The sequence below is a fragment of the Sturnira hondurensis genome, unplaced genomic scaffold (assembly GCF_014824575.4).
Source record: "Sturnira hondurensis isolate 20B ecotype Veracruz unplaced genomic scaffold, ASM1482457v3 Scaffold0014745, whole genome shotgun sequence".
NCBI lineage: Eukaryota > Metazoa > Chordata > Mammalia > Chiroptera > Phyllostomidae > Sturnira > Sturnira hondurensis.
The window spans coordinates 3,670,917-3,698,566 of NW_028087376.1; the positions used below are offsets into that span (position 1 = coordinate 3,670,917).

Consider the following 27,650-nt stretch of genomic DNA (forward strand, 5'->3'; position numbering starts at 1 on the left):
TTTTGTTGTCCAATTTTGTAGAGCAGCTTTTGTTTCCCCCTTGGGGCGTTTTATCCCTTTGTTTATTTCTTTGCATGTGCTTAGTGTTAGTGCTTTTTCTGTGATCTCTGGCACTAGTTTTTTTTCCCCAAAAAGCTGAGACTTAGAGGGCGGATTTGAATAATTAAAATGAGAAATATTTAAAGTTTTTAATTTATCGGGGTCAAATTGGTTATAATAGCATTATATAAGTTTCAAGCATACAGTTCTAAAAGATATCATCTATATGTTGCACTGTGTACTCACCACCCAAAGTCTTGTCACCTTCTATCACCTAATTTATCCTCGTCAACTTTTCCCTACTTGCTTTTCTCTTCTGGTAATTACCATAGTATTGTCTATAAGTTTGTTTTGTATGTTCATATGTTGCATTCTATTTTATATCCCACATATGAGTGAAAACATGTTTTTCTTTTCCATCCGACTTATTTTGCTTAGCATGATACTTTCAAGGCCCATCTGTGTTGTTGCAGATGGCAGTGTTTTATCCTGGCATTGTTTATGAATGAGTAGTATTTCATTGTATTGGCTTGGCCAAAAGGTCCATATGGTCTTTTTCTGTAAAATAAGACACACATTTTTATCTTTTCACCGATAACTTTATTGATTTGGATATTTTGAATATGTTGGGTATCTCTTGTGTTGTATAACATTGATTGTTCTTAATATGTCAATTTGATTATTATCAACTTCAACTGGTCTGTGGAAATCTCCAACACAAAACTTCACAAACCACTTTTGATATGTTCCTTGTCACAGCACCTTCTCTACACACTGCACAGATCTGTTTTTGTGTTTCAATTGCATTTTTTTAAAGATTTAGTTTTAGAGAGAGGGGAAGGGAGGGAGAAAAGGAGAGAAACATCAGTGTGTGGTTGCCTCTTGCATGCTCCCTACAGTGGACCTGGCCAGCAACCCAGTATGTGCCCTGACTGGGAATCAAACCAGCAACCCTTGGTTTGGTGGTTGGCACTCAATCCACCGACTCACACAAGCCAGGGTCAATTGCATTTTTATGTTTCTTTTTTTTTCTTCTTTTTTTTCAAGATTTTATTTATTTATCTTAGAGGGTAGGGAAAGGAGAGAGAGAGAGAAAAATATCAATGTATGGTTGCCTCTCATTTGTCCCCTGCTGGGAACGTGGGAACTGGCTTGCAACCCAGGCATGTGCCCTGACTGGGAATCGAACCGCGATTGTGTGGTTCACAGGCCCCCGCTCAATCCACTGAGCTACACCAGCCAGGGCAATGTTTCTTGAAATAATAAAACATAATATGCCAAAAATGTTGCTTACTTTCTTCCATCTTCAATATTAAAATGGCTACACAGTTCACCAATTTTGATTTTTTAAAAATGCACATTGAGCCCTGGCTGGTGTAGCTCAATGGATCGAGCATGGGCCTGGGAACCAGACAATCGTGGTTCGAGTCCCAGTCAGGGCACATGCCTGGGTTGCGGGCCCGTTCCCAGCGGGGGATGCATGGGAGGCAGCCATGTATTGGTGTTTCTCTCCCTCTCTCCTTCCCTTCCCCTCTGAAGATAAATAAATAAGATCTTTAAAAAAAATGCACATTGATATGACAGCTGTCACACTACAGTGTAACAAAATTGTTTCAAATGAAGTTGAAGACAAGTAAGCTCTATTGGAGCCGGTTACGGAGAAAATTGGCCAACCCAATATATATGTTCTTTATCCAGTCATGCATCATGCATCATGCATCAAAGGACACTTAGGTTTCTTTGTCTTGGCTGCTGTGAATAATGCTGCAGTGAATATAGGGATATATGTATATATACTTATCAGTGCTTTGGGTAGATAACAGAAGAGGGATTGCTGTGTCTTATGGTAGCTTTATCCTGAATTTTTTTTGAGGGACCTGTGTTCTGTTTTTCATAGTGGCTGTACCGGTTTACATTCTCACCAGCAGTATGAGGATTCCTTTTACCCACGTCCTCTTCAGCACTTGTTATTTTTTGTCTTATTGATAATAGCCTTTCTGACAGGTGTGAGGTGGCATGGAAGTATCTTGTGGTTTTGAATTTCATTTCCTTTAGAGCTAGTAAAGTTGAACATCTTTTCCTACATCTGTTGACCACTGGTATATCTTCATGGGAACAGGGTCTGATCAGTTCCTCTGCCCATTTTTTAATAGGATTGTTTGTTTTCTTGTTGAATAGTATGAGTTCTTTATATATTTTGGAATTAGCCTCTTTTCAGAGGTATTATTTATAAATTTTCTGCCATTCGGTTGGTTTCCTTTTCATTTTGTTGATGGTTTCTTTTGCTTTGCAGAAGCTTTTTAATTTGATGTAGTCCCATTCGTTTATTTTGGCTTTTACTTCCTTTGCCTTTGGGGTTAAAATTGACTAAAGCCTCTCTGAGACCAAGGTCTCTAACTTGAGTGCCTATATTTTCTTCTAGGGATTTTATTGTTTCAGATCTTATATTTCTTTTTTAAAAAATAATTTTATTTATCTTTTAGAGGGGAAGGAGAGAGGGAAAGAAACATCAATGTATGGTTGCCTCTTGTGCATTCTCTGCTGGGAACTTGCCTGCAGGGAACTGGCCTGCAACCAGGCATGTGCCCTGACTGGGAATCGAACAGTGATCCTCTAGTTCACAGGCCTATGCTCAATCCACTGAGCTACACCAGCCAGGGCTTATATTTAAGTCTTTAATCCATTTTGAGTATGGTGTCAGATAACAGTCTACTTTCATTCTTTTGCATTTGGTTTTCCAGTTTTGCCAGCACCACTTACTGAAGAAGCTTTCTTTTCTCTAGAGTGTGTTTTGGTTCCTTTGTTGAAAATCTGTTACCCATATATGTGTGGGTTTATTTGGGCTCTCAATTCTTTTCTATTACTCTTTTAGTCTGCTTTTCTGCTAGTACCACACTGTTTTGATTATTGCAGCTTTGTAGTATAATTTGAAGTCAGGGAGTACGATACCTCTGGTTTTGTTCTTTTGTGCTGTTTGGGCTTTTTCGTGGTTCCATACAAAGTTGATGTCTTTTTTTTTTTTTTTAATGCTTTTGGGATTTTGATGGGAGCAACATTAAATCCGTATATTGTATTAGGTAATATGGCAATTTTAACTATGTTGATTCTTCCAATCTATGGACAAGGAATATCTTTCCATTTATTTGTGTCTTTATCATTTTCCTTCAGTAATGGCTTGTTTTCAGTGTATAGATTCTTCACTTCCTTTATTAAGTTTATGCCTAATAATTTTATCCTTTTTGTTTCAGTTACAAATGGAATTGTTTTATTTCTTTTTTAAAAAATATTCTATTTATTTTTAGAGGGGAAGGGAAGGAGAGGGAGAGAAATATCAATGTATGGTTGCCTTTTGTGGGTCCCTTGCTGGGAACTGGCCTGCAACCCAGGCATGTGTCCTGACTGGGAATCGAACCACGTGATCTTTTGGTTTGCAGGCCCACACTCAATCCACTGAGCTACACCAGCCAGGGCAGAATTGTTTTATTTCTTTTTCTGATATTTCATTGTTAGTATATAGGAACACAAGGGATTTTTGCATCCTGCAGCTTTGCTCTATTTCTGATAGTCTTTTGGTGTGATCTTTAGGGTTTTCTGCATATATAATCATGTCATCTTCAAAAAGTGACAATTTTACTAATTCATTCCCAATTTGGATGCCTTTATTTCTTTCTCTTGCCTGAGTGCTCTGGCTAGTACTGTGTTGAATAACAGTGGTGACAGTTGGTATTATTTTTTTCTTCCTGATCTTAGAAGAAAAGCTTTGTTTTAAGGTGAGATTTTTGGGAGAAGCAGACCTTCCTGCTTCTTTGTCTTTTTATTACCCCACTCCTACACCAATACATGGATATTCATCTCATATGTCAACAAGTTCTTTCAGCTCTGCCTTCCAAATAGATCTCAAATCTGAGTACTTCTGCCAACTACCCCAGTCTAAGCTGCTTCCATCTGTTGTCTGGAATATAGTAATAGTCTCCCTTGTCCTCTCACTTCCATTATTATCCTCCCCCAATCAGTTGAACATCCACACAATAGCCAAAAAGCTTTTATATTTTTTAATACTTTTTAGTTTTTTCCTCACCTGAGGACATTTTTCTCATTACTTTTAGGGAGAGAGAAGGGGCGGGGAGAGAGAGGGAGAAGAATATCAATGTGAGAGAGAAACATCGATTGGTTGCCTCTCCCATGCATCCTGACCGGGGACTGGACCTATAACCCAGGCGTGTGCCCTGACCTGGAATTGAACCTGCAGTTTTTTGGTTTACAGGATATGACACTCCAGCCACCTGAGCCACACTGGCCAGGGCCAAAAAGATCTTTCAAAAATGTGAATCAGATCATATCACTTGTCTGTATTAGGAAAAGCACTCTGGTTTATAGTGTCAAATAATCCATCCTCTAATGGGTGTTAGTTTCTGAACTAATTTTAATTTGAAAATAGTCAAAATACTGTGCTTCTTATTTTTTTCCAGGAGGAACAGCACAGCATGCTGGGCTCTGGATTTAAAGCTGAGCGTTTACGAGTCAATTTGCGATTAGTCATAAACCGTCTTAAACTGTTGGAGAAAAAAAAAAGTGAGTAATAAATAGATGATTGCCTTTTATTTTTCTCCCCCCGAATACATCACTGGATCCTAGCACTCCAATATTGGCTCTTTCAGGCTGGTGCCATGAAGTCTTAGGGATCCTATTTTTAAACATTGGATAATACATCTGTTTAGATTGAATCACTGTTGCAGGGAAAGGGACATACTCTGTTAATATGAAATGGATAGCAGGACTCCTGAAGTTTCTGGCTACACAAACAATATTCTCACCTAGACTAAATAGCAAGTTCTAGACTAGATTTGCTAAGGGAGAGTGAGTTAGGGAAAACATGATAGGAACAGCCCCTTGTCTCTGTTGTGGTGGAGGTCACCTTCAGGCCATGGCCCAGTGTACTGTGTGACTACTACTGTGTGACTAGAGTGGGATTTGTACCTTAGCGGAACTGGCCCAGAAAGCAAGGAAAGAGATTGCTGATTATCTGGCTGCTGGGAAAGATGAGCGAGCTCGGATCCGAGTGGAGCACATTATACGGGAAGACTACCTCGTGGAGGCCATGGAGATCCTGGAGCTGTACTGTGACTTGCTGCTGGCCCGGTTTGGCCTCATTCAGTCTATGAAGTAAGACTGTGTGTGTGTGTGTGTGTGTGTGTGTGTCTTTTTAAATTGATGTATAATTGATAGAGAAAAACTACACATAATTAATGCATGGAGTTTGATGAGTTTGGATGCATGCATACATGTGTATACAGATACCACAGTCAGGGAGGTAAACATCTCATCTCCAAAAGTTTCCTTGTATCCCCTCCTCCCCCTTTTCTTTTTTGGTAAGAACACAACATGATTTATACCCTCTTAATAAAATTTTTAAGTGCACAATACAGTATTATTAATTATAGGTGCAATGTTGTTCAGCAGACCTTTAGAACTTATTCATCTTATATATATATATAACCTTAATGAAGTGAGATATTTTGATCAAAATGCTGAATAAAACCACCTCTGGAATTTGAGAAAGGGGCAGTATTGGACTTCCTACATGTAGGAGGCTAGCACCAAGGGACTATTTCACATACCTAAGGACCTTTTTCCTACTATTTGCTTGAAGGCCTGAATCCAATGTAGACAACTGTTGAAAAGAAAATATAGAACTGAACTCAAGAGGCCTAAATCTGAATTGAGTCTTGGCTGGACCATTTTCTGACTGTGACCTTGGGTGCATCATTTAGTTTGAGTTTTTGCAGAAGTAAAATAGTGTGATGAAAATGGCTAGAAGTTTAGAGTTATTGAATATTTAATGAGATTTGTGAAATAGCTTTAGAGGCCATCTGGTATATCATAAAACTGTTAGGGTTTGTTGGTTTGTTGTAAACAATGTTAAATTTTATTAATATTTTCCTTAATTAGGGAGCTGGATTCTGGTCTGGCTGAATCTGTGTCTACACTTATCTGGGCTGCTCCTCGACTCCAGTCAGAAGTGGCTGAGTTGAAAATAGTGAGTATGACCAGTTTCAGTGATGTCTGTAGTTTTTCATGTAGTTAGGAAGGTTGGTTAATGTAAGTCATTTCTGCTTATGTAACCAGGTATTTGTACTCTTCTCATGCTGCCTTTGACACAGGGTTCCTTTTCAGACCTCTTATATCATAGAATAAAAAAGTGTTTTGCAATCTCAAATAATCATTTTAAGGAACAAAGGGCCTTTCTAAGTGAGAGGCAATAAGCATTTATTTCAAATCAATAAGAACAGCTACTGGGGATGCACAGCTTTAGGCAGAAGCCCAAATAGTGTTTCCATTAAGAGTCAAAGGCAATGGATATTTATGGGAAGGGAAAGGGGACTGATTACATCAATAAAAGAAAGGCATTTCTATTGGGGCAGATAATGGTAATGTTAATTCTAACTAATGTTTTTTAATTTTCATTTTAGTGGTTTCTTGTTACTTTGGCAAACAGTTCTTTGGGAGACACTGTTGTCCTAGGCCCAGCCCAGAGAGCGTTTGCCCTGTTTTAACATTCCAGAGATTTGAGGCATAAGACATGCAAAGCAGTTCGTCAGGCATTGAGAACTTAGGTTCCATTTTAAAGCGGCACCATTTATTTTTTGTTTTGACAGATGTTAAGTATATACAAATAGAAAAGTTCTTATACAACTGTACACCAATAAAGTTAAAATAACAATTTTATATTAGATGGTTTTGCTTCAATCATTACACAAATATTTATTGAGCAGATGTGAGAGCTAGGTAGGCACTGAGGATATAGTGATGAGCAAAATAGGATACTTGTAGCTTAGAGTCTAGCAGAAGAGATAGACATTAGCTAAAAAATTGCCTGCCACACATAGGTACGGTATTGACTCAGTTGAAAATAGGTCAGTTATTTTCTCTGTCTTTGTGTATTTGTTTTATCTTTTTGGAGATTATCTTAGTCTTGTCTCCCAACCCAACTTTTGAAATTTCCTTCTCTTCTGTTTTTATTTTTATTTATTTTCATTTTTAAGAGCTCTTTTTAATTTTCTGAGTACTTTTTAATACTTTGTTGTTTTTGTTTCATGGCTGCAGTGTCTTCTAACTTGATAAGAATATTATCTGTTCTTTTTAATTTTTGTTTCTGTAATGTTTTCTTCTATTTCTTAGATTTAGACTATTTTATTTTTTTAATTTATTTTTTAATCCTCATCTCAGGATATATTTGATTTTAGAGGAGGAAGGAGTGAGGGAGGGGGAGAGAGAGGAGGGAAACATTGATGTGAGAGAGAAATGTCAATCAGTTGTCTCCCATATGTGCCCTAACTGGGGTTTGAACCTGTGACCTTTTGATGTACGGGACAGTGCTCCAACCAACTGAGCCACCCGACTGGGGCAGATTTAGACTGTTTTGTAGTAGGGACTTTTCTCAAAGCTTTGGTGATTCTTGGCTGTTGGTTTATAAGTAAGATACTAAAAAGCAGATTGGAACCTTTTGTGTGCCTGGGTGGGGCTTATTGTCAGATGCCTTCATTGTTGAACAATCTGACTGAGCCCTTTCTTGAGGGAATGCCAGACTGTCAAGAACTAGTTTTCTTTCCTTGGGTTGGTCGTTTTCCTCAGAGAGGAATCCTACACCTGGAAGGTATAAGCTGGGTCAGCATTTCTGAGAGCCCAGGAGAGAAGGAAGCCAAAGGTCTCATTCTTTTCTTGAAGAAGACCTACACTTAATTCTTCTGTTGTCAGTAAGTATCTCTGCTGTGCTTGGAGTCCAGAGTCCCTTTAGTTCAACCTCCCCAGAGAGTAAATCTGTGTTCGAATGGGGCAGGGAGCATAGGCATAGTGTTCGTGGTAGAGGAAGGGGAGAGCAGGGCAGCTGCTGCTTACGTAGTTTTAACCTCAGTGTCGTTTTTAGCTTCTCCTATGCTTCTTCTTTATATCAAAATTAATTCCAATTGGAAAAGATTTACATGTTTTTTAAATAATGAAACCATAAAAACTTGAACAAAACCATGCAGATTTTTAAAAAGTATACTACAAAACCCAAAAGCTATAAAAAGTGATAAATTAATACAAACATTTAAAAATCCTACATAATACATAACAAAAATCATTATTAAAAGACATATGACAAACTACTTAAGGTACCAAGTATCCCTGAAAGTCTACATCTTGGACAGTGAGGATCCCCTCACTGAGCTCCCAGGTGTTGGGACCACTCTGGTGCAATGCTACTGTCATCTCTTGCCTAGACTGTTGTAACTTCTTGAATACTCTTCGTATATCTGCTTTGGTTTTCTTTATTCTGTTCACCGTTCCATCAGAACTGAGGTTCTGTTCAAAACACTGATGGGATCCTGTCACTATGCATAGCCCTGCATTGTCTGGCCCCAGTTGCCCTTCTTCATTTCCTACTACATTCCTCCCTCAGGCTCTGCACTAGAGGCTCACTGTCCATATTTTGGAATTAGGATTGGCCCTGTTTTTCTACTTGAGGCCTTTGTACCATGCTCTCTTCCTGGGATGCCCCACCTCACCTGTTTAGTTAACTACTAATCCTTTGTATCTTAGTGAAGCACTGCTTTCTTCTGGAAGCCTTACCTAACTTTTTAAATTTCTTGGGGTGACATTGTTAATAACATAAGAGTTTGAAGTATACAAGTCTATAATCTGTACATCTGTATATTGTATTGTATGTGTACCACCCCATTACCTTTTTTTTTAAAGATACTATTTATTTTTAGAGATAGGGGAAGGGAGGGAAGAAGAGAGGGAGAGAAACATTGATGTGAGAGAGGAACATCCATTGGTTGCCTCTCATACATGCCCTGACCTGGGATTGAACCCACAACCAAGGCATGTGCCCTGACTGGGAATTGAGTTGGCGCCTTGTCACTTTGAAGGATGATGCTCCAACCAACTGAGCCATACTTGCCAGGACTATTTTTTTTCTTAATCATTAGATCTGATTCTGTCATAAGCTGTTTATAGTATGGTGTACTTTCCCTTGGTAGCACTTAGTACAGATGCATTTGTACCTTTACCTGTGTGATTGAGTAATGGCTGTTCTCGCTAGACTGTGAAACTCTTAAGAGTGGAAACATTGTCTGGTTTTGTTCATCATGTTTACAGTGTACATCACAATGCTTACAGTTTTGCGCACAGTTGCAGCTCAGTGGATGGATGCATAAACAAGTAACTGAATGAATTAGTATGTACCCCTTTAGATTTTACAGGCCCCAGTTTTTTGGATGCCCTGTAATAGAAGCCTGTTCACTATTGATAGGAGGGAACTTGAAGCAGTCTTTAGAAATGGTTTCCACTTTTATTTACCGTTCTTTTTTTTCCCCTGTAGGTTGCTGATCAGCTCTGTGCCAAGTATAGCAAGGAATATGGCAAGTTATGTAGAACCAACCAGATTGGAACTGTGAATGACAGGGTAACAAACACACTTGTTAAACATGAATCAGTGGGCAGGGTGGGAGCAGGTTGATTTATTGCCTGCAGTGCTCTAGTGGGTACTGCTGTATGTAAGGGTGAGTCTACGGCTGCACATGTCATAGTGAGGGTGGGGAGAAGGCTCTCTGGTAGGCAATGCAGTCAACTCCTTACCCTGATTTGTGAGGCTAATGTCCTGTGTCCTTTCTTATTCGCCCCTATTCTTTGTGCCCCTTGTAGTTTGTGGAGGTAGAAGTGAGGTTGGGAGAAGGGTGGGTGAATTCAGATATAGAAGGCAGCAGTATCAGCTTTTCACCAACACCTCGGTCATGTAACCAGAGATTGTTAGAATGACAAGGGTCTTGTAATGTACTTTGCAGCTGCGAAAAAAAAATTAACTAGTCTGAACCTTTTTCTCTTTTCCTGCCTCAGTTTACCTATAAAATGAGAGGAACAAAATTTACAAGTGAGATATGTTAGGCTTAGGCTAGTTGGTATAGATGCATCTTAATCTTGGGTCTTTTAATTACAGCTAATGCACAAACTGAGTGTGGAAGCTCCGCCTAAAATCCTGGTGGAAAGATACCTGATTGAAATTGCCAAGAACTACAATGTGCCCTATGAACCTGACTCTGTGGTCATGGTAGGTTTAGAGTCTTTCAGAGTACACAGAAAAGTGAGTCTCTAGGTATCACTTTCTTTGTAAGCATTATTTCACTACAGTTTGTATGTGAAAGTTGAAGCCTTTGCCTTTTTGGATAAAAATAATTGTGCCTACATATCTCACAGAATACTTAAGGATCAGGTAAAACAAATGCCTGAAAGCATTTTGAAAAGGTACAAACCCCAAAATAGTATTATTGTTGTTTTTGTTTTTAATGTAATTATTTGTTGATTTGAGATAGGAAGGTAGTGAGGGGAGAAGCGGGGAGAGAGACATTTTTGTTCCACTTATTTATGCATTCATTGGTTGATTCTGGTATATGCCCTGACCAGGGATAAGACCTGTGACCTTGTCATATTGGGATGGTGCTCTAACCAACTGAGCTACCTGGCCAAGGCATTGCTAGTTTTTGATGACGATCCAGGAATTATGAATCATCCTGTGGGTATTGAGAAATGCCCTAAGACCCAGAACAAATCCTGAAATGTTCACTGGGTACCTATGACATGGCACATAATAAACAGAAAGCTGAGAGTACAGAGATACATAAAAACAAGGTCCATGTCCTGAAGAGGCTTACAGTGTAAGGAGGGTAAATATGCAAATACAATTATTCAGCAGTTAAGGTCAGTGAGTATAGTAGATGTTTTAGTGTGCTACTTAGACAACCCCCACCCCAAATATACACACTCGCTTCAGAATAGAAACACTTAATTTCCATCTCTTGAGATTATTAGTGATTGGTGTCTCATACAAAGCTGAGTGCTTCTCTGCCGAAGAAAGAGCTTTCCTACCCAGAATCTTTCCTAAGGGTGGCTTGTATTTAATAGCTGGTCGGTGCAGGGATTCAGAGACACTTTCCCTTTGACACAGTTGGGGACATCTGCTGTAGGCTCATCCTTCCTAGCTAGCTAGCTCCAGAGCTCTCTGGCTGAAGCCTCTGACTGCATGCCAGCCCAGCTTGTTCCTTTACCCCTCCCCACTTCCTTCACTTTCTCACAGGTCATTATCCCAAGAGACCTCCCCAGTAAACTTCCATCATGCTAATCTCCATCTCCAAGTTTGTTCCCTGGGATTGTAGCCCATGATGTGGGCTAATGATGTGGATTTCTCTCTTTTTCTCAGGCAGAGGCTCCCCCTGGAGTAGAGACAGATCTTATTGATGTTGGATTCACAGATGATGTGAAGAAAGGGGGCTCTGGAAGAGGAGGAGGAGGGGGCGGGTTCACAGCCCCAGTTGGTGTACCTGACGGAGCAGTGCCAATGCCTATGCCCATGCCCTCTCCAAGTACTCCTTTCTCATACCCTCTTCCAAAGGGACCAGTAAGTATACGTGTAAATAAATACATGTGGTATAAGCTGTATGTAACAGAAGGTGACAAGTTGGCTCTGAAAACATTCAGAAATTTTAGGTTGTCAAGAGGATTTAAAAGTAAGAGCATTTGATATTAGTTTAATAATCATATAGTGAAAAAATGGGATTTAGAGAAAGTCTTTTTGGTTTAGCTATAGGTAATGCGGGGGGGAATCTGGAGAGATAGTGTTAGAAAAACTCATATTCGTGTTTTTTTTTTCACTGAACATATTTGGGGACCTGTTGTAGTTGTACTAGTAGCTTTTTCAAAAAAGGAACACAATCATTTATTACCAAGTAGAAAAACCTATTTTGTAGACAAGATGTTGAAGGTAATTGCTAATAAAATCTAATAATCTTCCCTAAATAATTGATTTGGTAATTTGGTTACAGATCTTTAAGAATCTGGAATCCTTCTGATGATGTGGTATTTTAGGCTTTTTTTTTTCTTTTGTGGCTCTTGAGTAGTATGTATATTGATACATGTGTATAGTTCGTCCTCATTTAATGTCATTGATATTTCTGTGACTTTAAGTGAAATGATTATTATGAAACTAGGTTTTACCATAGGCTAAATGTTAGAAACAAGAGTTCCATTCCTAGGGCATTCAATGTTTTAATGAAATGATATTATTTGAAGACCTCCAGTGTGTGTGTATATATATATTTATCCCTTCTTGTACACAAACCTCAGAAAATCGCTAATTAGGGGCACTGTCTCTGATGTTGCCTTTCTCCTCTTGCAGTCGGATTTCAATGGATTGCCAATGGGGGCTTTTCAGGCCTTTCCCAATATTCATCCACCTCAGATACCAGCAGTTCCCCCATCGTATGAATCTGTAAGTGCCTGAGCCTCTTTTATAAGCAGCAGAAGAGTGAATCCCATGAAGAGAGCAAAATAATGGCCACAGGGAAGGCAAAGTTTTGATCAACTCCTAGTACCAGCATTGCTCTTGCTTTGGATTCTTGTGTTGCTTTAACATTACCCTGGAAGTGGGGTGTGGTGGTGGCAGCAGCATCATTGGTGGCAATGCTTTGTCTGCAATTCAGCCAGAAATCAGGAGGGAGCCGCAGATCTCTTGGAAGGCTCTACCAGGGCACTGAAAAAAAAGACTGGTTGACTGTAGAGAATTAATTGAAGCTGATACAGTCTTGGTGCTGGAATAGTGTAATAATTGAACTACCAGTTTTATAAATTCTCAGTACTGTGTAAGAGAATAGTGACCAGACTTTTATCTTACATAGAAGTGTCCAGTAGTAAGTTTCAGCTTGTAGCATTAATTGTACTTTTTAGTTTTACAGTTAAAACTGGCTATAATTGGCTGTTGTGGTAATGCTGCCTTGAACTGTAGGTGGTTGGAGCAGCTTTGGTTTAGAATTAGATGACTTTTTTACTGCCAGCCCCATTTGCTCAGCTAGTATGTGCGTTTTGAGAGCTATTTCCAGTTGATGCATTACTGAGAAAACAAATTGGTATAGAATTTGTTATGGAAATGATTCATCTAGGGAGAGTCTCCTGTTACCCAGCTTGCTTCGTATTCTTTCCTTTCGTTTTTATATTGGGCCTAAGTTTTTGTTTTGGTCTTGCGTGCACTGAGGCATTGCCCAAAACTCTTAGGAATGAGGTAGATGATTTTCATCAGTATTTGAAGACTGACTTCCTCGAGATGAAGTCAGTGGCTCAAAAGGTGAAGGTATCAGTTTAAAGAGGTGTTAACGCTGTTGTTAGGTTTTTCTTTTTCCCTGCTTGGTGGTTGTGTTCAATGTGGTATCTATGTGTGTGGGAAGATCAAAAGAAGTGGAGGGGCAGTTTCTTTGGAGCAGGTTCTGTTGCTTTTGCCAAACAGCTTAGCTCTGGGGAAGTTCAGGGGCTTATATATTATATCAGTTCTTTCTCCAGTGATGCCATTGTTTTCTTCTCTGGTAACAATTTTTGTGTTTCAGGTTGATGACAGTAATGCTGATAAGAATGTCTCTTCTGCACAGATTGTTGGTGAGTGTAAGTTAGAAACCCTCCAGGCTCAGTGCCCAGCCCATTGCTGGTTTCTCATTACTGATTCTCATTACATGGTTTTCCTGTACATGGCATTCAGCTCACATGCCCTGTCCTCCCTCCAGGTGTGGTATAGCAGAAACAGAACTCAGAATTTCTCTCCTCCAAAAAGAAAAAAATCTTCCCTGGCCCCAAGAATCTCTCTGAAAAAATGACAGTGTGTGAAAAAGGACACGAGAAACAATGTCTGGTTTTCAGTTACTCTTAAGTTCTTTATGTTCCTGCTGCTTTAGCTTCCATTGTGCCTGGAAATTTAAAAAAGGTGTAAATAGGCACAAATTATAAGTAAATAGCTCAGTGACTTTTCATAAAGCAGGCAGGCTCATGTAGCTGTCCATTCAAAAAATAAACTACCACCAGCACCCTATAAACCCAAGGGTGTATATTTTTTAAGATTAAACAGTTGTATTTTTATATAATTTATATACAAAAGTACAGAAGTATCCATTTTGATACTACATGTGTCTGTACACACAATATGTAACCACTACCTTAGTAAGATATAGAATATTTCTGTCACCTGAGAAAAGTTCCTTTATATTCCTTTTCAGTCAGCTCTACCCCAGAGGCAAGCACTGTTCTTAAACATTTAACAGTAGGAACATTACAGTAGGTAGAGAGGTGGGTGGGTGATTGATTTTAAATACAGATCCTATTATTGTACATCAAATAAGATTGACATTAACATTTCTTGACCCCCTAAGCCTTAAAGAGTAGCTTCGTCCCAACACAATTACAGGAGCAGGCCTTTGTGAAAGGGGACAATTTGTTTAAATGAATGCTCTGTGCACTTCCCTATAGAATTAAATATTAACCATTTAAAAGGAAAACTAGTGTTTTCTACTGTATTTTGATTGTTTCTGCCAAAGGGGACCGTGGGTTCTGAGGGTCTGAGCCACTTCTCTGGCATTTCTAATACTGCTCCTTGCCCTAATTTAACTAGGTCCTGGACCTAAGCCAGAAGCCTCTGCAAAGCCCCCTTCCAGACCCGTGGATACCTATGACAACTTTGTACTACCAGAGTTGCCGTCTGTGCCAGATACACTACCATCTGCTGGTGCCAACACCTCAGCATCTGAGGACATTGACTTTGATGATCTTTCCCGGAGATTTGAAGAGTTGAAAAAGAAAACATAGGCCTCTTAAACCAGGCAGCATCAAAGTTATGGGAGTTGAGACTGAGCACTTTCTCATTGTAACAAAGAAATCTCCATGAAATTCTGTTCCATCTCTTAACCATCACTGAGCACACTCTTCCTCTGGGTTCTCTTCCTGTTCTACCAAACTGTGCAGCTTGCCAGTTCTTTATTGCTCCTAATAGACTAATGACTGGAGACACTATGAGGCCAGACCAGCTGACTCCTGTAAGCCGTGCTTATCTGTTTCCGGTCAGTATGATCCCAGGTTCTCTCCTTGCTGGTCCCACAAAGCATTGTGGAGAAAGCTGATCAAGATGGCTGGGCTGTGGAAGAGAGTAGAAGACACTTCAGGAAACGTCTCAGCCCTGAGATGAGGTTCTAGACTGAGAAACAAACCCATCTGTACGGAGGCATTTGTGGTGAGTGAGAAAGCTGAGACGAAGGGGAGAGAAAATGACTCAGGAAGCTGGGTCCTGTCATTGGCATATACACTACTCCTTGCTGCAGGGCAGTGTTCCACCTGAATCCAGTTGCAACGTTGAAGGCCTCTCTCATTTCCACTGGATTCACAGGGAGCCCTTGTGGCCTTTTTCTTTGAGTGCTGTGCTTCCCTTTTACCAGAGGGCAGCACTGTAAATTACTGTTTTTTCCCATTGCATGTTCTGTTGGATCGCATTACTAAGGCAGGACAGGCCACGAAATGGGCAGAAGTCACCATTCAAGGCTAAGGTAGGCTTCCAGTTGCCTTAATAGAAGTATTCAAGTCTTTTTGAATAGTGAGCTGGAAGGCCTACAGGAGAAGAGGGGTTCCTGTTTTCATTTGAAAACTTTAAGAACCTTTAAAAACATCTCAAATTTTGGTGCCCATGTGGCTATAGTGGTTTCCTACTTTCCTTGATGGAGGAAACTATTACATTGTAACTAACGTGCTCCTTTGTTCCCTAGCTAAGGTCGTCTTTTCCCACAGTGATGACTTTGGCTTCTATGTAATGTATCTATGTATACCTGTTTCAAGTAGCTTTTAATGTTTTTGATTGGTTTGTATCTCATAGCTCAGCAGCTGATAATAAAATTTAAAATTCTGTGCCCTGCTTTCTCTACTGGTGTGATCAAATGATGAGCTGTGGATTTTAGTGGAGAATTTTCTTTAATTGTTGAAATACATTTGTTTCCATTTTCCCCCACCACTTGGGAGAATATTTTAAGCAAGTGGTCCATGCTTAGACACAAGTCAGACCTTACCTTGGGCTTCCTGGGGAATGTGGATGCCTGCAGCAGTAAGGGGCCCATTGTAGTCTCTGTATGTGAGCCCAGGTGGCGTCTGTGAGTTTGCCTGGTTACTCTCGGGCCTTTGCAGAGGCTTCTGGCTTGGGTCCAGGACCTAATTCAATTAGAGCAAGGCACACAGTACTGGAAATGCTCGCCATCAGCCAGGTCCCATGCTTGTACATTTCTAATAAGCTGGAGTGAGTTCACCTTTGATTCATTCATATTCCCCACAACCATCCTGGAACATGGATTGTGAGGGTTCTGTTTCTTGCTCTTTGGCAGCGGAGCCAGTTTAATCTGTCACTTTTGTAGCGTTGACCCTTTCCCAACAGTGCCAAGATCCGTAACATAAGAACTGTCAGTGAAGGGGACTTTGATTCCTCACTGACCAAGTTTTCTAAGCTACACTGTACAAAGATAGGTATTAGCTAGGCGGTAAAAGGGTTAAGACAGTTCATCTTTGAACAGTTTAGTGTCAGTGCCCATTGCTGTTTACTCACATGTGCTCTGGCGTACTGTATTCCTAACAAACTGGAGAGTTTCTGTAGCAGCGTATCTACCAGTGCAGCTTCTTTCCAACTCTGTGGGAAGACATGAGGAGAAAATAAGATGAATTTGTTGCTCATGTTAAAGGAAGAAAAGTAAACATACATTGTAAAGATACTGTTTCCTTTAATTTTCTGTTAAGCAGAAACACTCCAGTGCCTAATAGCTGAGGATCAGCTATAATGTTCTAGTCATTATAGGCCAGTGGCTAGAACATAATGTAGTCTTGGTAAAATTGAATTTCCTGGGAAAATAGATGGCAGAGCTGTGGGAGACTAATAAGGGAATATGCTGATCTTCTGCATCGGTAATTTTAAGACCAGCTACAGTCAGGCTTTTCCAGTCGTATAAAAATGTTGTTATTTTTTTTATATACAGGTATTCCCTACTTTACGCCACTTCATTTTTAGGAAAGACCTATGTTGTTAGTACCTGTTTTTGCCAATCAGAAGAAATCTAAAGAGGACTTTCACTTTTATGAAAAAGGCAGAAAAGTGAAATTGTGTTCAGTATTTGCAGAGAGCTGTTAGAGGCAGTGTACACTGTGAAATCACACTGTACATTATTAGTGCTTTACATAGCTGTATATTACATCATTCCTGCTTTTACTCTATGTTAGTGTTTCAGGTTTGATGTATTATTTAGTAGGTTATTTTAGGGGTCTGGGAAAGCGTAAAAACTTATCCCATATAAATGAATGGTGATTGCATCTCTCCTTAATGCCATTTCGGCTTTTGAAAGTTTTCATAGGAATTCGCTCTACTTTTGGGCAGTGGGAGAATGATCAAGCCACAGAGTAACCTACCTTAAGAAACATTCTTTCTTTACTAAAGGACATCAGAATGGCAGAAACAAAAAGGTTAATGATCACAAGTACCATCAAGATGACGCTGATGAGGATCAGAAAGGAGCCCAGCACTGGGCATAAAGCGATAATCTGAAAAGGCAATAAAACACTTTGAGTTTAAAATTGACCATTTCATTTTTACTTTAAAAATGTAAATTGCATGCTATCTGATGTTTGGGATATATTCACATAAACCATGTCAGGTGGAAACTAGGGAGAAAAGCAAAAGTTAAAAAAATAACTTGTGAGTGGACAGAAGAGCAAGGACGCCTGACTCGAAGGGCGCCTTCAGGGCTTTCACAAGAAGAAAACAGGGGAGCTGAAAAATAAGCCCATTTGAGTTTTGGCAATTCCAGAAAATACAGGGACGAGCAAAAGTAGGTTTACAGTTGTGAATATATGAAACAAGTTTATTGTATTATTTATTAATTATTGTATTATTTTCCCTGTGAACAAGTATAAACGTACTTTTGCCAACCCCTATGTATCTAAACATGGAAGCTTGGAGGAGTAGCAGAAGCGTATTGAAAGAGTAGATACCAGAAACCACAATGAAAACTATCTGCCATTCCAAGAAACTTACATTCTAAACACGGAATCACTCCAATAACACAGCCATAGAAAACCAGCTTTTAATTTAGTATTTTTTCATTGTTACCTTTAAATGGGTAACTACTGAGTTTTGTTACTCTCTTCAGTATAAAGAAATCTTTCTAAAACTTAGAACTTAAACTAGAGTGGTTTCCATAATAATCTTATTTTAATTTAGGTGTGTATTTTAACAAATGATGTTGGTTCTCCAACACTGATGTTATTTTCCCTTGGAATTGGCTCTTTCATTATTGGCACTGTTTAAAAAAAAACAAACAAACCAACCCCCCCGCCCCCGCCCCGTAATTTAGAGAGTAGATACTTACACTAAATATCACTGTGATGGAAATCTCCTAGATGTCAAAACATTTCCTAGTCGGTGTATCAACCAATTAAAGTGCTTAATTATATCAAGCTTAGGCAATCTTTTTGAGTTTGTGATGTGATAAGACTTTTCTCCCCAATAAATATAACTCCGGTCAACCTTTACATTGTACAGTTATGATTAGAACAAAGTTTGTTAAAAATCGCCCAAAAAGTAGGTGTTAGTAAAAGCGTGTTACTCTGATCGTCGTTACTTCAGTATAAAGTGTTCCAGGGCTGAGGACTTCGTTCCATAGTGTTGGGACTAAAACTACAACAACAGGTCACCCAGGAAAGGGGCAACTTTCCACATTAGAAACTATGTTAACTTCCCCATTTTTATTAGTATGCTTTGAAATCTAGATTATCAGAATGATTAGCCTTGATGAAAGTCTTGATAGTTTCACTAATTTGGCAGTTTTCCTTCCTTGATCGAATCTGTGTGCTTGTGCTTTGGACCCAAATCCTCATCTGGGTTTCCTACTTTATTTTGTGTTGAGTAGAAAGGGATTTGTGTTGGTAGTTCCTGGGGGAAATACTAGGCCATCTGAGGTATTTGTTAACTATGAACAGAACTATCACAGCTCTTCTGGAACTGTACCTCCCTAGTTTTTTTTTTACTTTTTTAAAATTTATTTTATTTTTTTTCAATCCTTTCACTTCTCATTTTCTTTTTTTTTTAAATATATTTTATTGATTATACCATTACAGTTGTTCTATTCCCCCCCTTCATTCCCCTCCACCTGGAACACCCCCTCCCCCACCATTCTCCCCCTAGTTTATAACCATGTGTCTCAAGTTCTTTGGATTCTATATTTCCCCCACTATTCTCGCCCTCCCCCCCATCTATTTTCTACCTACCATCTATGCTATTTTCTGTGCCTTCTCCCCTCTTCTCCCCCTCCCACCCCCCTGTTTCTAACCCTCCATGTGTTCTTCATTTCTATGGTTCCACTCCTGATCTAGCTGTCCTCTTGGTTTGCTTTTGTTTTAGGTGTGGTTGTTAATAACTGTGTGTTTGCTGTCCTTTCACTGTTCATATTTTTCATCTTCTTTTTCTTATATAAGTCCCTTTAGCATTTCATATAATAAGGGCTTGGTGATGATGAACTCCTTGAACTTGACCTTATCTGAGAAGCACTTTATCTGTCCTTCCATTCTAAATGAAAGTTTTGCTGGATAAAGCAATCTTGGCTGTAGGTCTTTGGATTTCATGACTTGGAATACTTCTTTCCAGCCCCTTCTTGCCTGTAAGGTCTCTTTTGAGAAATCCGCTGACAGTCTGATGGGTACTCCTTTGTAGGTGACTGTCCCCTTATCCCTTGCTGCTTCTAGGATTCTCTCCTTCATTTTGGTCTTGGCTAATGTAATTATGATGTGCCTTGGTGTGTTCCTTCTTGGGTCCAACTTCTTTGGCACTCTCTGAGCTTCCTGGATTTCCTGGAAGTCTATTTCCTTTGCCAGACTGGGGAAGTTCTCCTTTATTATTTGTTCAAATACGTTTTCCACTCGTGGCTGTTTCTTTCCCCCTTCTGGTACCCCTATAATCCGGATGTTGGAACGTTTAAAGATGTCCTGGAGGTTCCTAAGCCTCTCCTCATTTTTTTGAATTCTCATTTCTTCATTCCTTTCTGGTGGGATGTTTTGTTCTTCCTTCTGGTCCATTCCATTGATTTGAGTCCCAGTTTCCTTTCCATCACTATTGGTTTCCTGTGCATCTCCCTTCATTTCAATTAGTTTAGCCTTCATGTTCCTCTAATTTGTGACTATGTTCCTCTAATTTGTGACTATAATCTACCAGTTCTGTGAGCATCCTGATAAATAATGTCCTGAATTGTGCTTCTGAGAGGCTGGCAATTTCTCGGTCGCTTAGAGTTATTGGCTCTGGGACTTTGAGTTCTTCTTGCGCCATCTTTCAGGTTGTTCGTGCCTGTTCCATAGCAGGATCAGAGCCCTTAAGTGTTCACTAGAAAAGGGCAACTCAGTCGCTGGGTTGTGACGCTGTATGTGGGGGCAGGGTCAAAGAGGGACTATGGCGTCCTGTCCACCGCCTGCCGCCACAGCCCTCACCGGTGCCGCAGTTGCTGCTGTCACCTGGCCCACGTGTTTCGTCCCACTGCTCGCGAGTGTGCCACCGCCGTCAGCCCTCGCCCCCTGGGGCCTGCGTGGTCTGTCTCACTGTGCACGAATATGCGCCCGCGGTCTGCCCCGCACCCCAACTGGTTCCCGTCTGTCTGCGTGCCTAGGTCGGGGGCCCTGTCTTGCCCGACCCTGCTCCTGCTCGCTGCTGGCTCCGCCCCTCTTACCGTCCCCGTTAAACGGTTAGATGTAGTCAGGCTTCCGTCTAATTCAATTTTCTGTCCTTTGGTTGTGTCTTTGTTTCTCCAAACCTTTGTTGTATTCAAACTTGGTTGTGGGAGAAGGCACAGTGTTTCCACCTATGCCTCCATCTTGGCGGAAGTCCCCCCTAGTTTTTTTTAAAGTCACTTCCATCGTATACTTCAGACCCAATCTCCTTGGCTGTAAGATGTAGTAGGTATACAAGAAGTGGGAGAGGTTGGGACTATGTGTTTAGGAAATGACAGATTTCTAAAAGTAATAGCCACTCAAAAGCTGTATATACTGTAAACCAGAATGGCAAAGGATCTAAATGTCTCCCTTTCCCAATGTGCAATGGTATAATAGGGTCTGCTTTCATGAACAGTACTCTTTTGTTAGATACAGGGTGGGCCAAAAGTAAGTTTAGTTTTGCTTAATGGAAAATAATAGCCCTGGCTGGTGTAGCTCAGTGGATTGAGCGCAGGCCTGCGAACCACACGATCGCGGTTCGATTCCCAGTCGGGGCGCATGCCTGGGTTGCAAGCCAGTTCCCGGCCCCTGGCGGGGGACACACGAGAGGCAACCATACATTGATATTTCTCTCTCTCTCTCTCTCCTTCCCTTCCACTCTAAGATAAATAAATAAAATCTTAAAAAAAATTTTAAAAAAAGAAAATAATAATAATAGTACAAGAATAAACTCTGGTCCTGGCTGGGTGTCTAGGTTAGAGTGTCATCCCAATATGCTAAGGTGGTAGTTCTATCCCCAGTCAAGGCACAGACAAGAATCATCCAATGAATGTGTAAATAAGTGGAACAATAAGTAGATGACTCTCCCTCTCAAAAAATCAATTAAAAAAACAACCAACTTTCATGTACTCAAGACTGTAAACCTCCTTTACCCGACTGTGTATATTAAAGCAAAGAGAGTAGGGAAAACAGGATAGAGTTTTCACCTCCTTGTAATGAGAGATTCCTATCAGGAGACCAACAAAAGTCACTGCTGAGCTGAAGAATGTTCGGTATTCAGAGATGCTCCATCCAAATGCCAGGTTCAACTGAAAGGAAAGGAGAACTGTCAGAGGGCCTGGAGAGCAGGCGAGGCTATTGCAGTTATTTGTCTTGAGGTGCTGGGTAAGGATGAGGTCTGCAGAGAACCAGTGGAATGGAAATTAAGTTCCTCAGTGGCCATTTCACGTATGCCTAAAAAATACATAAAATTCTTTTGTAATTACAGTGTTTTCACGTAACTTTGACCTTCACACTTCTGTGTGCTAAGTGTTATCACCATTTTAGAGATGAAACAAATGTAATAGGTTGGCCAAAAAGTCTGTTGTTTTTTTTCCATAAAATACATTTTTCATTTTCACCAATTACTTTATTGATTTGGCTATTTTGAGTATGTTGGCTCTCTCCTCTGTGGTATAATGTTGATTGTTCTCAGTATCTTGATTTGGTCAATATAAACTTCAACTGGTCTGTGAAACACTGTCCAGTAAGAAATCTCCAACACAAAACTTTGCAAACCACTACTGACACATTCAGTCACAGCTCCCTTTCCATACACTACTCAGATCTTTTTTTTAAAATATAGTTTATTGATTATACCATTACAGTTGTTCTATTCCCCTCTCTTCATTCCCCTCCACCCGCACACTCCCTCCCCCACCATTCTCCCCCCTTAGTTTATAACCACGTTTCTCAACTTCTTTAGATTCTGTATTTCCCCCACTATTCTCGCCCTCCCCCTGTCTATTTTCTACCTCCCATCTCTATGCTATTTTCTCTGCCTTCTCCCGACTTCTCCTCCTCCCACCCCCCTGTTTCTAACCCTCCATGTGTTCTTCATTTCTATGGTTCCACTCCTGATCTAGCTGTCCTCTTGGTTTGCTTTTGTTTTAGGTGTGGTTGTTAATAACTATGTGTTTGCTGTCCTTTCACTGTTGATATTTTTCATCTTCTTTTTCTTATATAAGTCCCTTTAGCATTTCATATAATAAGGGCTTGGTGCTGATGAACTCCTTGAACTTGACCTTGTCTGAGAAGCACTTTATCTGTCCTTCCATTCTAAATGAAAGTTTTGCTGGATAAAGCAATCTTGGCTGTAGGTCTTTGGATTTCATGACTTGGAATACTTCTTTCCAGCCCCTTCTTGCCTGGAAGGTCTCTTTTAAGAAATCCGCTGACAGTCTGATGGGTACTCCTTTGTAGGTGACTGTCCCCTTATCCCTTGCTGCTTCTAGGATTCTCTCCTTCATTTTGGTCTTGGCTAATGTAATGATGATGTGCCTTGGTGTGTTCCTTCTTGGGTCCAACTTCTTTGGCACTCTCTGAGCTTCCTGGATTTCCTGGAAGTCTATTTCCTTTGCCAGACTGGGGAAGTTCTCCTTTATTATTTGTTCAAATACATTTTCCACTCGTGGCTGTTTCTTTCCCCCTTCTGGTACCCCTATAATCCGGATGTTGGAACGTTTAAAGATGTCCTGGAGGTTCCTAAGCCTCTCCTCATTTTTTTGAATTCTCATTTCTTTATTCCTTTCTGGTGGGATGTTTTGTTCTTCCTTCTGGTCCATTCCATTGATTTGAGTCCCAGTTTCCTTTCCATCACTATTGGTTTCCTGTGCATCTCCCTTCATTTCAATTAGTTTAGCCTTCATGTTCCTCTAATTTGTGACTATGTTCCTCTAATTTGTGACTATAATCTACCAGTTCTGTGAGCATCCTGATAAATAGTGTCCTGAATTGTGCTTCTGAGAGGCTGGCAATTTCTCGGTCGCTTAGAGTTATTGGCTCTGGGACTTTGAGTTCTTCTTGCGCCATCTTTCGGGTTGTTCGTGCCTGTTCCATAGCAGGATCAGAGCCCTTAAGTGTTCACTAGAAAAGGGCAACTCAGTCGCTGGGTTGTGACGCTGTATGTGGGGGCGGGGTCAAAGAGGGACTATGGCGTCCTGTCCACCGCCTGCCGCCAGGGCCCTCACCGGCGCCGCAGCCACCACCGTCACCAGGGCCACACGCCCCGCTCCACTGCACACGAGTGTGCCACCGCTGTCAGCCCTCCACCACTGGGTTCGCCCCCTGGGGCCTGCGTGGTCCATCTCACTGCTTGCGAATATGCGACCTTGGTCAGTCTGCCCCGCACCCCGACTAGGTCCGGGCTGCCTGCGCTCCTAGGTCTGTCCTTCCGGACCCTGCTCCGCTGCTGGCTCTGCCTCTCTTACCGTCCCCGTTGAACAGTTCGTAGCTGTCGGACTTCCGTATAATTCGGTTTTCTGGTCTCTGGGTGTGTCTTAGTTCTCTAAAACTTTTGTTGTATCCAAACTTGGTTGTGGGAGAAGGCACAGTGTTTCCACCTATGCCTCCATCTTGGCGGAAGTCTTCAAATCTTTTTTTAATTTCAGTTGCATTTTTATCTTTTTTGAAATAGTAAAGCATAATATGCCGAAATTTTGCATATTTTCTTAATTCACCTATTTTGATAAAGTGCACGCTGATATGACACCTGTCACAATACAGTAACAAAATTGCTTCAAATGAAGTTAAACACAACTAAGTGTCACTAGAGCCATCTCATGGAAAAACGAACTTTTTGGGCCAACCCAATACGAGTTTAAGTCATATTGCTAATTAAGTATGGAACTCCCAACTAAAACCAGCTTTCTTACTCCACTACATTTTTTCCAAAACTCATTGCCAACTTGAACTGATGATTTTCCATATAGAGGCCTTTTCTATAGTAAGCAACACGTGATTCCAAGACCACAGCACTTAGGAAAAGACAAACACTGAAATGGGGGCTCACCGCAATGGCGTAGCCTGTCAGCAGGATCAGGATGACCAGCATGAAGCCCACCATCTCACCCCAGGCTTTGTTGAGTGTTCCACCGATGACCTGCAACCTGGAGTTACGATGCAGCAGGTTCCATAGCCGAACAGTTGCCAATAGAAGCAGGAAGCCTATGAGGTGAATGACAGCTGAGTTCACTTTTACTGCCTCGTAGAAGTTGATGAACCTGTACCAAGGAAGGCTGAGTTATTCAACACGAAGTGTGTGCCATCATCAATTCCTGTGATGTCAGTTTCTCCAGGGTTCCTGCTGCCACAGTGCATCAGTTCTGAGAGTCCTATTTTGTGAGATGCTTGTAAGAACTGCTTTCTAGTGTGGCCTGTTATTTGTGGATATGACAGCACTGGAAAAAGAAACATATTTGGCACTGGCTGGTGTGGCTCAGTGGGTTGAGTGCTGGCCTGCAAACTGAAAGGCACTGGTTTGATTCCTGTCAGGGCACATGCCTGGGTTGTGGACTCAATCGCGTCCCCAGTTGGGGGTATGCAACAGGCAACCAACCGATGTTTCTCTTCTTCCCTTCCCAAGAATAAATAAAATCTTAAAAAAAAAAAAACAAGAAAAGAAACATTTGGGAGTTATGCTGAAGAAAACTCAAAATGTGACCTCTAGATTTCTTTACTCCAATTTCCTCCTGAAAATTAAGGCCAATCTCCTCTACTCCTCTGGTTTGAGTTAAATCTGGAAAGCATGTGAGTTGGTGTGGTGAGATGTGCCATTATGCTAATCTGTTTTCTGTAACATTAGTCCTATATTGTTCTCTGGCAGTAGGTAATTGATCCTCTAATAGGTTTAACAGTACTGACAGTAGAAATAGTAAACTAGAGGTAAGGGGTGTTACTTAGCAATTAGAAGTTGGCTTTTTATGTGTTTAGCTTTTGTTATTTGAGAGGTACATTCATAATTCCATGTTGCAGCAACTAGGTTATTGGGATAGACCTCCACTGGTGTGAGCATGTTGGCACACAATCGATTCTTTTTGTGTCTAAGACCAGGGCAACGGCACACGACAGGGGGGACCTCAGCTGCCAGCATCAGGCAAACTGCACAGACCTACTGTCCCTGCATTAACAACCCTCATAGGCCTTCCTGGGACACTGCCTCAGTCTTACACAGATCAGTGACCCAGGCTGTTGACCACTGAAATGTTAGAGAAGCACCACATGGCAATACTTGATCTGGGACAAAGATGCTCTTCCCCATGAGAAAAACCAGAGAATGAGGCCCAAGGGGCACCAGAATGTCTCAGTGTGGATGAATGTTCCTACCCAGACAGCAGCTCACTTTGGATTTAAAGTATGTACTGTTGTGGTTTTATTTAAAGAATGATCATTTGTCATGCCTCAGGTTTTATTCCTTGGCCAGGGTGCAAAATAATGACCAGTCCAGGCCCTTCCTATGTGAAAAGCTGAAAAGCTTTTCAACCTGATCAGCAGTGTAAGCTTCTAAGTTCATTGTTTCCTCTGCCGTGAACATTATATGGAAACAGATTTGGTAGAGCAGCAGCAGAGGAGGGCGAGTTTGAGAGATCACGTGTGCAAACAGGAGACTGGACATTGAGGAGTATCTTGTGCTTCTCGGGCTCCCTCTTACCTGTCACGGTTATGGTGGTGGTGTGCCATGTTTTTCTTATGTAGGGAAATAAGCTTCATGTCAAGCACCAAGACGGCAAAGGCAATAAGGATTATGCTCATGTCCAGAATGTTCTTTTTCCTTGTGAAGAACCTCCATCCCTGCTGTTTCAGCCGACAACCCTAGACAGACACCACAGTCACCACAGACACCACTGCTTGCCTGCAAGACCAGCTATGTCTCTCCCCAGTGGAGTGTTAAGAACACTGGCAAAGCACTCAGCTGGCGACTTGTCAGATCTAATCTGGACACAGCGGGCTGTAGTCTTGGTTTTCTGCTCTGTAGTCATTCAGAGCTGCTACTTAGTAAAAAGTTGCCTTTCTCTAATAAAACTTTCATGGGGTAGTCATTTTTCTTGTTGCTTAAAGTTTCTAAATTATCAAGTCTGAAAATTTAAAAAAATGAAAGAAAACTTAGGCTTAGGACATATTTTGAGTACAGTTATCTGTATTTTTGAATACTTGCTCTGTTCATCGTACTTTTAATCTCTTGCTATTGCCCTATGGAGGGGTAATACAACTGTACAGAAAATAATACTCTTTCTACAGACTTATTTGTTGTAAATTGAAAGAGCTACTGTGGATGGAATTCTATGCTGCAGAAAGGAAGAAGGAACTACTACCCTTTGCAACATCATGGATGGAACTGGAAAAGCATTATGCTGAGCGAAATAAGCCAGGCGGTGAAAGACAAATATCATATGATCTCACCGTTAACAGGAATCTAAACAAACCAAACAAGCAAGCAAAATACGACCAATGACACTCAAATATGGAACAGGCTGTCAGGGCCCAGAGGGGAGAGGGGAGAGAATCATAGGGGAAAAGGGAATGGACTCACATGAACAAGTATAAAAGACACATGGACAATAACTAAGGGTGGGGGGTGGAAAGGGTAGGGAGGCGGGGAGCATGGGGTGGGGGGCGGGCAGGGTTGGGAATATAAGACAGAAACCTGTACTTGAACAATAATTAAATAAAAATTATATTAAAAAAAAAAGAAAAAAAAAGAAAGAGCTACTGTGGGCAAAACCAGTTAGTCTTTAACTGAAGTCAGACTTTTTCTGGAAAGGACCAAAGTCACAGCTATAATTCAAGCAATAGCACATTGTGCCACTCGCTGTACAAGCCTGAGACTCTTAGATCTAACATTTTGGCATTTCCAACTTGCCTGTATGAAGCCATAGTAACCAATTAGGAGACAATAGATGACTTGGGAGACGACAGACCAGGCAAAGTCCTTCTTTGATGTCTGAAGGGAAGTTAAAGTGTCCAGTCTTACAGAGGCGAAGAAAGCACCTGAGAAAAACATTTGGAGTGAAGAGTCTGTACAGCTCTTGCCTCTTCAAACTCTGTCTCTGAAATAATCCCAACTGTGCCTCTTCCATTAATTTCAAATGTTCTTGGGTCTCTAAGCTCAGTATTTCCTCTCGAGCTGTGATAAACATTAAGTGAGATCGTGTGTGCACAGGTATTGGAGAAATGTGTTGACTGCAGTACAAGTCAGTAGAGGGAGATTATACTGTTGATCCCACCTGGAGGGC

At 40.8% G+C, this 27,650-nt stretch overlaps 2 protein-coding genes across 6 annotated transcripts in view; one reads left to right on the forward strand and one right to left on the reverse strand.

Annotated features, from left to right (window-relative positions):
- IST1 (IST1 factor associated with ESCRT-III) overlaps positions 1 to 15,780 on the forward strand; it is a 29,342-nt gene extending 13,562 nt beyond the window's left edge. The window contains exons 2-10 of one of the 5 annotated variants that reach the window (XM_037063729.1): positions 4,509 to 4,611; positions 5,022 to 5,202; positions 5,989 to 6,076; positions 9,404 to 9,487; positions 10,019 to 10,129; positions 11,276 to 11,473; positions 12,251 to 12,343; positions 13,491 to 13,497; positions 14,501 to 15,780. In XM_037063729.1, coding sequence (XP_036919624.1) covers positions 4,524 to 4,611; positions 5,022 to 5,202; positions 5,989 to 6,076; positions 9,404 to 9,487; positions 10,019 to 10,129; positions 11,276 to 11,473; positions 12,251 to 12,343; positions 13,491 to 13,497; positions 14,501 to 14,694 — 1,044 coding nt within the window. In that variant the 5' untranslated portion in view covers positions 4,509 to 4,523 and the 3' untranslated portion in view covers positions 14,695 to 15,780. Of the gene's footprint in view, positions 1 to 4,508; positions 4,616 to 5,021; positions 5,203 to 5,988; positions 6,077 to 7,671; positions 7,794 to 9,403; positions 9,488 to 10,018; positions 10,130 to 11,275; positions 11,474 to 12,250; positions 12,344 to 13,448; positions 13,498 to 14,500 lie in introns of those variants that run through there. The other 4 variants (XM_037063728.1, XM_037063732.1, XM_037063731.1 and 1 more) reach the window with 4 other exon arrangements.
- A 96-nt stretch (positions 15,781 to 15,876) lies between these two features.
- The window catches only part of PKD1L3 (polycystin 1 like 3, transient receptor potential channel interacting), a 67,718-nt gene continuing 55,944 nt past the window's right edge, over positions 15,877 to 27,650 (reverse strand). Inside the window, 7 exon segments of the mRNA XM_037063752.1 lie at positions 15,877 to 16,077; positions 16,466 to 16,546; positions 17,317 to 17,448; positions 21,588 to 21,689; positions 24,431 to 24,641; positions 26,069 to 26,229; positions 27,278 to 27,405. Of these exon segments, the coding sequence (XP_036919647.1) occupies positions 15,928 to 16,077; positions 16,466 to 16,546; positions 17,317 to 17,448; positions 21,588 to 21,689; positions 24,431 to 24,641; positions 26,069 to 26,229; positions 27,278 to 27,405 (965 nt within the window). The 3' untranslated portion in view covers positions 15,877 to 15,927.